We start from the raw sequence: 11,446 nt of genomic DNA, 5'->3' as shown, positions 1-11,446 counted from the left end.
GCTCATAAAAGTGCTTCAAAATTTTGCTTTATGATTATATTTCAGACTGTTTATTAAAATGACACATTGATAAGGCATTTATTCTGTATATTTTGAGAAAATGCAATTTTTGTTAACATTTTAGTCAAAACACTGTGTTTGCCTGTTTCTCCATAAACCACTTTTAGACTTAATCCTCATTTCAATGTGATGGCTCACAAATATGAATTTGACTTTTATTTATTTTTGTACATACTGGCACCTGGTAGTGACAAGCCATGTTTCCTAATAAGGTTKAAAACACAACAACTCAATCTTCCTCACAAATAAATACCCCAGTTCCAACATCTGGTTCTGGCATCACATTTTATTTTGAAAGGKTTATAAAGTGGCAACTACAGTCACTGTGGKCTGAGCTCAGCTTTACTGACATTTGAGGAAATGTTAACACATTTCAAATGTTTTTGCTTCAAATACACATACATCCCAATTTGTTGCACTAAAAGTACTAAAAGGTACCTCATCATGTTCCTATAAATACGTCTACAGAGGGATTTTCTTTTAAACATTTTTTTCCATGAGTCACACAGCGCAGACATACTGTCTTTATTTACTTYAGCAGCTTCCTCAATTGAACTTTTATTTAAGCAAAGGTAAAACAAAGACCACGAGAAACTAATATAATTTCTTCTTTATTTAATGCATTATTCTTATAATTTTAGGTCTGATAAACCACACCATCTAAACTTAGCACAAAAACTAAGGAAATTAATGTTTGGTAGATTATTTCTTTGTTGTAACAATGCTTTTTGGCAATAAATCTCATGYWGGTKGAAAGCCTGTTAATTTCCCTTTTAAATGGTGCCACATTTGTAAGGAACATGCATTTGTGGGATGAGCAGTAGAGATGACTATGTGGGTTGTGCACATGAAAAATTTGTTAAATTGTCTCTGCCAAACTACGACTTGTTTTGAGCTTGTGGTTCTGCTAATCATGTGCCCGATATAAGATTTATTACCGTATTTTTCGGACTATAAGCCGCGACTTTTTTCCTGAACTTTGAACCATGCGGCTTATAGTCCGGTGMGGCTTATACGTGGATTTTTTTCTTCAGCCACCAGGGGGCTCTTATGCTCCATTTGCTTCAACCACTCGCTTCAAAAAAAGAAAGGAAAAAAAAAGAAAAAAGCGATCACTTCCAGAGCTGACTGTTGACCAGGAAGCAGCGATTTAAAGATAGTCAATGGCCAAAAACTCATAAAAGGGGATAAAACAGACACTTTTCATGGTGGAATCTGACTGATAAAAACTTTGGATCTTAATCCAGGACCAGTTTGTGGATAAACGTCGAGTGAAGAGCTGCTGACTTTTTTTTCCTCATTGCACTCCCCGGAGAAGGAATCCCATGCAGTGACGTATGCTGGAGCGGGAGGGCTTTCCCACCACAGCTTCAGAGCCAGCATTACCCCGGGAGGACAGCGACACAGAAACACTGAACAGATACCGCTGTGTGACGCAGCTTTTCTCAGCTTGTTTAACTCCGACACTGAAGAGGAGGACTTTGATGTTTTCAGTGCGCCGGAGGAAGATGAATGAGACGTTTTGTTGGACCAGAAACTGTTAAAGAAAACTACCAAAATAAGGTCAGTTAAATGAACCGTATTCCTCCGAACTTTAATTCCTAAAGGTTTGCTTTTTATGTTTTGATGTTGAATTCACTTTTTTGACAGCAAATTTGGGTGTACTGTTTTTTTTTATGTTGGGGGTGCGGCTTATAGTCCGGTGCGGCTTATATGTTAATGTTCGCGGATTTTTTAAAAAAAATGGCGGATGCGGCTTATAGTCCGAAAAATACGGTCCTAAAAAGCGTTGTTACAACAAAGAAATCTACAAAACCAGGGTACCTGCAGGTTTAAGTAAGTCAAATTTAAGACTTTTTATAGCTTTTTAAGGATGTGCGAACACCCTGCAGACACAAATGTTCTTACTTTTTGTGCTAAGTACAACCAGCCAACCATCTTTATTACCACCCATTATCCATAGTTCATTCATAGAAGCAACAGGTCCAACAGAGAAACATAAGCTGTGTTTCCATTGACCATGAAAATGCGCAAATTAGAATTTCAAAAATAAATTTGCTCAATGGAAACACGTTCATTTAGAAAAAACTTCATTTTTTCGACAAAATGTTTTTGCGCTAGGATGAGGTGTTTTTTCGGCCGTATCGAAATTGGTGTGTTTCGCAAAACTGCAATGGAAACACTTTTTTTGCATCACGGGAGTCACATGATCAACAACCGGCTGTTTCTACTGGCGAAARACACGACAACGACAAAGAAAACAGGAAGTAAAAGTAGTAGTAAAATCACGGAAGTTGTAAAAGAATGTAGTAAACTCACCGACTACAATTTCCCAAAAACACAGCATTCGTAGCCACTCCCAGGTATAAGGGACTTGTCACTGGAAAGCCTCGATAAAAGACGCCGACGTCTCCTCTGATGATGAACGCTAGTCTSCTGGTAGCAGCATGTGTTTACATACTTTACCGCCATGTTTGTAATGATTTATTGTGAGAATAAACGTATTCACGTGTGACTTTAATAGCATTTCTTACTTAATGGAAACACTGCAGTTGCGAAACTGTGTTTTTTCAGCATTAACAGAATACCGACAAAGTTTTGCGCACATTTGCAATGGAAACACAGCTACAGGCCCCACTCTCCACCTGRGGAACCCCAGCCAGAAGAGATATATCATCCCTCTAACAGGTTATGGATCTGCCTAATATATAAAACTATTGGAATTTTTGTGCTTCAACCAATTGGACAGGCAGACCGTGTGCAACACTCCCTTCAACCAATAACAATACATACCACATCTTATCCTTTCACTGTTTGTCAACAGAAGTGCAGCCCGCCCCGCGACTTCAAAGTTTCGAACATCATGTTTTGTTTCATTATACTTTGCAGGAAGACCACAGTTTCACTCAAAACAAGCCTGAACATGACATTTCTACATGGTTTTAACACCTAAAAATAGCTTTGTTTTTTATTGTTTTTGTTTTTTTAAACTGGCCCAGGTGGTTCATTTTCAATCATTAGAATGAACTCTTGATTTTTTTTAAATCCGATGTTGCTGACCTGTACACCCCTACAGCCTCCTTGGACGTCCTCTCAAGGTGTCTGAAACGCATGGCCATGGGCARCTCCAAACTGGTGGCCCGTCTAAGGAACAAAAAGAGCAAAAACATTGTTGACAAAGACAGTTACAGTTAAGTGGTCTGTGGAAAATTCATTTTAAAATATTACATAGGTGAAGGTGTCGACATAGAAAAAAAACAGACACGTTTTCARAGATCTGTAGCTAAAATGCCAGCACCACACCCCCTCTGTGATTCAAACAAATCACTTCTATCAGACCTGATGCTCTAGCTTAGGCAAATGAAAAAAGGAAATATGTGGTCAGGCTTCCTAGTTTGGGTGATTCCCTTTAACTGTCATTCATTAAATGGCTGAAGTGATGTGTTTCTKTTTTACATCATTAAAACCACACAAACTGGTCAAACTACCACAACTGTCAATTTTTATTAGAAGTTTAAAAACATATACGAAATAATTAGTTATATACACCGAAAAGAGCAGAGCATCCAGAATAGTTGGACGGCTATCATTTCTAGTTATTTTCTAATTACAATAAATACTAAAGCAGACTGACATGACAATGTAGGTACAGGTTTACATCCACAGTTGGACTGCTTTGGGTAACTGAAACTTTATTCTCAGCTATTTTAGCATGTTAAAATGTATTTTATTAAATAATAAAATGCTTGCCATTTAACTTTTTTGTATCGTTTTACCTTAAAACTCAAAATCTGATTCTGCACCTGCATAAACACTTCTCTGAGTCAAAGCCAAGCWAYGCAGTTTTATTATTATTGATGGCARAAYTGTTAGTTGCTGTGACATCAAATCAGAAMAAAGAAACACTAGAGCTGCATAAAAAGGAGCTGATATAGTAGGCGTATATAGGAAGTATGTGGAGAAAACTAAACAAAAAAAGAATTATAGTAACATCTGGTGTCAGTGTGTTTTTAGGACTAGAGTCAAAATGCTGACAGAAAGAAAAAAAAAAGTACCAACTCCATCAATAAAAAGGCTGACCTTGTGGACTTCAAAAGAACTTCGTCTTCCTCATCATCATATGGTCCGATGTCAGGAAGCTGTCTGTGCTGAGACGCCAGGAAGTTAAACATATCAAAGGTTGACTTCCTGTGAAGAAAAGAGACACAAAAACTGCCTTTTAATCTTATCTGGAACAACAAGATGCAAACATTTACAGGCAGAACAGGTGTCTGTTTGTGTTAGAAAGTTCATGTTTTTCTTTTTCGTTTGCTAAGTCAATAAGGATTTTTCCCACACGGACGAATCTCACTGGATAACCTGCTTTAACTCACAAAAACACTGCAGTGGTCAAATAAGTTTATCTTAATTAAACAAGCGTGACGTCCAACCTGTCTGATACTGAACCATGTTAAAGCAACACCAGACTTCCCTGAAAAGAAACAAGATTAGTTTGACGGGAAAAGTCTTACACATTAATAAGATAAACATGACCAGGAAACCGGTGTGTGATTTCTAATAAGGCTGAAAAAACATCAAACTTTTTCCTTTTTTTAAAAGGGTGCAGGTGCTTTTATTTTTTTCTCATATTTCTGAATATATTTCTAGAGGAATACTTTAATTTGTCTCCCTAATCACAATCAACCATTAATATTTGGTCTGAATCCTATTTTAGGTTGTTCTAATGAGAATTTGTTGATGTCATCTTAAAGAGAAAACACGAAACAATATATGGATATTAAGGATATTATTAATTTACCAGCTGGATAGAAAAAAAAGCTTTGCTAGCTCTCAAGAAAAATTACAAAACTGTAAGGCTTTTCTGTTCAAAGTGATGTTTTTATAACTACTGCTAAAAAAGGCTTCAACAGATTTTGTAAGATTATATTTCACATATTACATTTAAACGGCCCATAAATAAGGCATTTATGTAGTAAATTTTGACAAAATATAATTGCTACAGCTGTTTATTTCTCCATTTGGGGATCAGTGTCCCTACAGTTTAAGAAAAGTTAAATTTAAGACTTTTTAATGCCAAGTGAAATTAAATTTAAGACCAATTTCATAATAAACATAAATGACAAAAAAATAAAAATAAAAACTGTGGCAGAAACTCATGAATCAAAGTATTTTTGGTTGAAGTATTCAAATATTGCTAATAGACCACTTGTTTTTATCCATTTATAACTATAGCAGAAACATTCTTAGCAGTCAGTTTTAAACTTAAATTAATTTCTGGAAATCCTCTAACAACCCAAAATTTGAGTTTTAGGACCCACAGTGGGGTCTTAACCCACATTTGCTGTAGATGAAACCTTAAAGTGCCCGTGACATCAAGTTTTTGTAAGAAATATGAATGCATTTTTGGAATAACAACATTATTAACATATTACAAAACAAATTTCACATTGCTCAGATGGACAGTTGTTGAGATATTTGCATGTGAAATAACCGGAAGTGATGTCAAAGGGGAATGTCTGCATGTGAATATTTTTAAAAAAACTAAATGTTACCAATTCTTTTAATATTTGAGATGAATTACAATCATCCAACTTACAATGTGTTAATATTTTTAAGACCTCTGAAAGATTGATTTAAGACATTTAAGGCTAATTAAGGCCTTATTTTTGGATTGATGAATTCACTGCCTTTCAAGACTTTTTAAGGATCTGCAGGAACCTGTTGATATGATAATAAGTCACATTTAAGGTTTCAGCTAAAACAATATATTTGGAGCTGTAACATGAGGACTGACCTAACGTAGAGTTCAGAGCGCGCACAGCCACTGGGATTCACAGGCAGATCGTCGTCCTGGCTGAACTGTTTGAAGAAACGGAAGGTGTGCCGCAGACACCGAGGAGCTCCTTCCAGTTGCTCCAGCAGATAAACCACGGCGTCGTGGATCAGGCCGAGCATACGGGCGCCGGTGATCTTCTGAAAGGTCAAAGGCCGGAGTCTGGCGATAGCGCGTGCCTCCTGCACACCATCTATCACCGCTTTCCACGCCACTGAAAGGAGGGTTCGGAATTAAATGCATGCAGGTGAACATTGCAGGTATAAATGAGTTAAACGTCATAGAAATTTTTGATTTACCCTCAATACTTTCGGCCTCCACACTAAAACCGTCATCGCTGGTGATCTCAAATCTCAGATGAGGCTGCTCTTTGTTAGCTGGACATTCCTCATCGTCATCAGATGGTGACGTCTCATCTTCTGAGGGTGACGCAGCGCCTAACAAGACATGTCATGCAACCTGTTTTTTTCACATTATTCTTAATTATTTCTGTAATTGTGAGTAAATCCCTGGGTTTAACTTAATACCAGAGTATTTCTTCCAGTCTGTGAGACTGTTGTGCCCCACCGGTTCCCATGCCTGCTGTTTGTCTTGTTCATCCTGAGACAAATAACTCCAAGGCTCTGATCTGGAAAATAAGATTAACTGTTTTCAAAACACAAATCCAAACATACTTATTGTGYATTTTGCTTTGCTACAGCTTACATAATTAATAACAAATAATAAAAAATAATGTCAATGAACTTTAAGTGCAACATTTAGCTTTTTCTCAAGTGAGATCCAAATTACCTTGTAGAGCTGCTACTGTTTAATATTAAATAAGAAAGTTCAACACAAAATGGTCAAATACATCAAATTTGTCTGAAAATATCCTATTTTTTGTCAAAAAAGTAGGATCCACATATTCTGAAAGTAAAGCTCACCAATAACTATGGTTTCTACTTTGTAATCTTTTCAAAATAAAACGCGATGGCTGAAAGATGCCAAATATTTCAAGCTGTTGTACGAGAGATTAGGAAAAAAAAAAAAAAAGAGAGAGAGAGAGAGAGAAATAACTGCTGTTAAGCATCTAGGTGCGTTTCCACTACATCAGAGGTTCTCAAACTGGGGTCCCAAATTGTTAAATTGGTTTTTATTTTTAAAAATGCATGGAGAACAATGAACTAATAAAACAATCATAATAAACTTAATAAAAATATATACTCCCATGGCATTTATGGGTTGAAATGACAAATTATCTTTTAAACAGCATGGATTTTATGAAGGGGTCCCTGAAATTTTTTCGCCCTTGTAAGGGGTCCCCACACCCAAATAGCTTGAGAAGCACTGCACTAGGTGATAAAAAAACATTTTCATTTGATGACAAATGGTCAAAAATCACACATTTCTCTACGAACAGTATGACAGACTTCAATTTAAAATAAAATAAAAAATAATGATTCCACAAGTAGAACAACTTACCCTGAGCTATCAGAATCACTCATGTGCTCCTCCTTGAGCTCGTCCAGGTTCAGGACTCCTTTCACTGTTGGGGTTTTGATGCGAACCCCCGAGGCTCGGCTGGGGATGCTCGGAAAAGTTGCCTCCTGATGCTCCTCTTCCTCGCTGACGGCCTCTGGCTGCAGGAAGTCCACTTTCGACTTCTTGGTGATGATGCGATCGGAAAGTGAGGACACCCTCTTCATGCGAACGTGGGTTCGGGGGCGAGGYGTGGGAGCTGGTGCTGGAGAAGGAGAGCGTGGTGACGCTGGAGGCTCTGGTTCAATCAAAAGGCCAGGYGGTAAAACCAGGGAGGAGGGGCTCATGGTTCGGAGCCCGCTCCACTTGGGGGTGTAGTTACTCGCCATTGCTTGATTAATGATGGCCTGGGCACTTTCGGCAGGAGTCACAGGATGAGTTTCTGTAGACAGGGATGCCTGCCCCGCTGCCTTGGATGACTTTGATGTTTTGRATGAATTCGACTCCTTCTTCTTCTTTGGCTTTTTCATTTCTGGGGCCATTTCATCCTTTGGTGCTTTTGGGTTTTTCTTCGACTTTTTCGCATTTGAYAGTGCCACAGCAGTGTTGTTATTGTTGCTGAGCAACTGAGTGACTGTAGCTGGGTTCTGRACAGCAGGCGCGACAGACCCAGTGACCGCCGTCACGTTGGTGCCGGGCAGCGCAGCCATCATGTTGCCAGCCGCCGCCAGCGTGGCTGAAAGMGCGTTGCTCTGTAAAAGGCTGGCAATTTGAGTGACGCAATTATAGGAGGAGGAATTGGGAGTGGGCAGCTGGAAGGTGTTGCTTTCAGGGTTCTTYACGAAGATCTGACCGAGCCGGTTCACCAGAAGTACGTGCGGAGTAGGATCTACGTTCGGACCTCCTACTTCCTTCACAGTGAGGATGGCGTGACCTGGTAATGCCTGGGGCAGCACTGGCTGCTGAGGCTCCATAACTGGCCGGGGAGTGGAGAAGTTGATCGAGATCGTGTGACCAGCTGTGGGTTCCTTCTGCACGGACGAGGAGCTATAACCATTCACCATCACAGGGGCGGTGGTGGTCTGTAATGGCGTTGGAGCAGCTGAACAATGTGTCGATAGCATAGAGGAAGAAGAAACAGCGGTGACAGTCGCAGAATTGAATGGCTGTGTTTGTGTTGGATATGCAGAAATGGAAATGGCTGCACAAGTTACTGCTGGGGGACAAGTCCCTGGCATTGCTGGTAACCCAGGACTATTTGTATTTGCAACATTTAGCTGCATTTCTGTCACATCTTCCACAGGAGTGAGGTTCGTTAGATTAGTAGAGAAAGGCTCTAAGGTAGGGAAGTTTGTTGATTCTTGCGTCGTCATCACCGGCTGAAGTGTGATACTTGACAGAGGAGGCTGACTGAAACCTGGTAAACAAGAATACATCTCCAGAGGATCRTCAAGGCATCGTGAGTGGTTCTGGGTATCAGTGGACATTAAAGGAGATGGTTCAAGAAGACCCATAAGGGAGCTTTGGGTACTACCAGCTGACTCTGCTAATGAGGGTTCAATTGCCAARTGGTTCATCAGCACAGAAGACCCTTCAGATGCAAAGTTATTAATTTCAGGGTCCGAGTTCAGGACTGCCTCCGACTGGTTTGGAGTATCATGCAGTACAGGAAGCAGTTCTGTGAAACACGGGGTACTGTGACATTTCTCAAAAACAAGAGGTGTATCAGGGACAAGGCCTAAACTGGAACCAAGTATTGTCTCCTCTGAGTATGATGTCTCAGGCACCTTTGTGAGTAAGTTAGGAAGACAGTCAACAACTGAAGAGGGTAGGATTTTTAGTTCTACTAAAGGAGTGTCGGACGTTTTGCTGGCATCACGGAACAAAGGTGAACTGTCACCTGTAGATCTTTTAGAAACTGAAAYAGCAACGGACGAAGATTGTGTTTGTCTATCATTTGATGACGTATTGGGGAGGTTTCCACCATTAGAAGTTTCAGAAGAGTTTTTATTAAGGTTTTTTCTCTGTATCTGATTTTTGCCTGAATTACCCACTTTCTGAGCATCATCCGTTGTTGCTACACTCGCATCACTCTCTGTCCCGTCGTCAACACCGTCAAGTTGCGCCAAGGGCCGCGAAGAAGAGGAGGAAGGTGACTTGGACCGATCTTTTGACAGCGGGAGGCTCACTATTGTTCGTGAAAAATCAAAATAGTGGTCCATGTCATCATCAGAGGACGTGTTTCCCAAGTCTTCCTTGGCAGAGGCTGCCGATCGTGGAAGATTTGCAACAAGGGTTTTCTTCTTGTGCACCTCTTGGGTTCTTCCCCAGAACTCCTCCTGATCRTCACCTTCTACCACTATTTGCCCCCCACAGTTCATCGCCACCCCTTCATTCAGCAGCGTTTCTTCAATCTCAAGTTCTGYTCGCATCTCCTCGCCCAAACTTAGACTGGGATCCTTGTGGAATGAACTGTATGAAAACTCTTTGCTGTGTTTGCCCATGTCCCCGTGGGGCGACGTACCATTGGTTGGAGAGATGTCCTCAGGTTCCGGGGAAGCCAAGAAGTTGTGCGGTACCTCGACAGAGTCTGATTGATTCAGTTCAAAYGACAAATGATTTCTGGGTAAATGCTGCATGGATGAGGAGTACGGCAGACTTACTGAGGCAGAACTGTCCTGCCAGTGAGACTGAGGAAAGAATGACGATGTACAGGGCGTTAATTTGCTCCCAGGGCAACGACCCGAGGAGCCGTTTCTACCGCCGATGGAGCGGGATGACGGACAGTTCAGTGAGTTGTCTGAGAGTGGGAAGAGTGGAGAGGTAGGCAGGGAAGATTTGACAGCACGATGGGAAGCTGGTCCAGTTAGAGAAGCCAGTGGAGGGGGGGACATGCGACCGCGAAGACCAGAKGTCTGACAGTGTGAGTGTGGGCTAAGGCGACGAGCTCTTCGAGTCTCTTCTAGATCACTTATGGTCAGAATATGGTGRGGCTTTGACTGGGTTATACCTAAAAGTAAAAACAGATTTGATCATGAGCTTGAAACKTCTATGTTATTGAAATCCAATGTAAATATAACTATACAAATACAAATAAAAATGGTATCTTACCAGGAGATGGAAGAGGTCGGGACAGTCCTCCAGCTGGTCTTCTGGGCAGGGGATGAACAGGAACTTTTGGTTTTGCATTGTGATCTGACTTTAAGGGAAGACCTGGRATAAAGATTTCTTCTGCTGAGGGTTGACTTTCTGGCACATCACTTTCTTGGGCTTCAGATTCTGAAGATACAAAAACACATTTTAAGAAACCATATCTACCTATTACTATAAAGATAAGCATGTCCCCTCACACTGTAGACTACTTTAAATGTAACTTTCTCACCAGGTAGTTGACAGGGGCTGTGAGCAATGGTCTGATTTTCTCCTCGGTCTGGCATTTCTTCAACAGGCTTCTCYGGGACTACGGGCCGGACTTCCCTGATTGTACATGTATATCTGCACCGCCGCAATGGGTTAACTGTGCTCCAGTACCACCGAGAACACCTAAATAAGGAAAATATTATTTTAAAGTTACTGTATGCAATTTACCCTAGCTTACATAGAATCGGCTCAAATCAATGCCTATTTAAATCACGTCAAAAAACAAACATGAAATATAAAATGGGCATTTAGGTCCTCTGCAGTAAATTTTCTTTTGTGTTCACATYTCATGTAAATGCAATTATGTTTTGGTGAAAAAAAATTAATTTAACTTTTGCATTTCTTTTCATAATGCAAATGTTTTGTCTTTTCAGCATCTTGATTTTATACYCAACATACAGAGCCTCTGAAGAATGATAAAGTAGTAAGTCTATTTTAGCAGGAGTCACAGGATGTGCCTATTTTGGCACATACCTAAAAGTWCTTGGTGTGTGCTAGAATCAAAACAGAAATGAAGGTGTTATTAAGAACAAGAAGCATATATGTGGGTTTATTTTACATAACAGTATAACAAGTGTAGTGTGACAATCCAACAAAGTAGTACGAAAACAGTTTCACAAAAACAGTATGGCAGAATATATATGTTGTGCATAGGGCAGGGCAATTTATAACAAT

At 40.1% G+C, this 11,446-nt stretch overlaps 1 protein-coding gene across 2 annotated transcripts in view; it reads right to left on the bottom strand.

Moving 5' to 3' along the window:
• Nucleotides 1-3,120: 3,120 nt before the first annotated feature.
• The window catches only part of kmt2bb (lysine (K)-specific methyltransferase 2Bb), a gene marked incomplete at its 3' end in the record, with an annotated part of 33,673 nt that continues 25,347 nt past the window's right edge, over nucleotides 3,121-11,446 (bottom strand). For both annotated transcript variants that reach the window (XM_014008690.1, XM_014008689.1), the window contains 8 exon segments: nucleotides 3,121-3,204; nucleotides 4,141-4,248; nucleotides 5,855-6,107; nucleotides 6,193-6,330; nucleotides 6,421-6,521; nucleotides 7,355-10,361; nucleotides 10,463-10,630; nucleotides 10,734-10,894. In XM_014008690.1, coding sequence (XP_013864144.1) covers nucleotides 3,121-3,204; nucleotides 4,141-4,248; nucleotides 5,855-6,107; nucleotides 6,193-6,330; nucleotides 6,421-6,521; nucleotides 7,355-10,361; nucleotides 10,463-10,630; nucleotides 10,734-10,894 — 4,020 coding nt within the window.

Source organism: Austrofundulus limnaeus, unplaced genomic scaffold, assembly GCF_001266775.1.
Source record: "Austrofundulus limnaeus strain Quisiro unplaced genomic scaffold, Austrofundulus_limnaeus-1.0 Scaffold52, whole genome shotgun sequence".
Classification (NCBI taxonomy): Eukaryota; Metazoa; Chordata; class Actinopteri; order Cyprinodontiformes; family Rivulidae; genus Austrofundulus; species Austrofundulus limnaeus.
The sequence above is the reverse complement of the archived record's forward strand: the minus strand, read 5'-3'. Positions and strand labels throughout refer to the sequence as shown.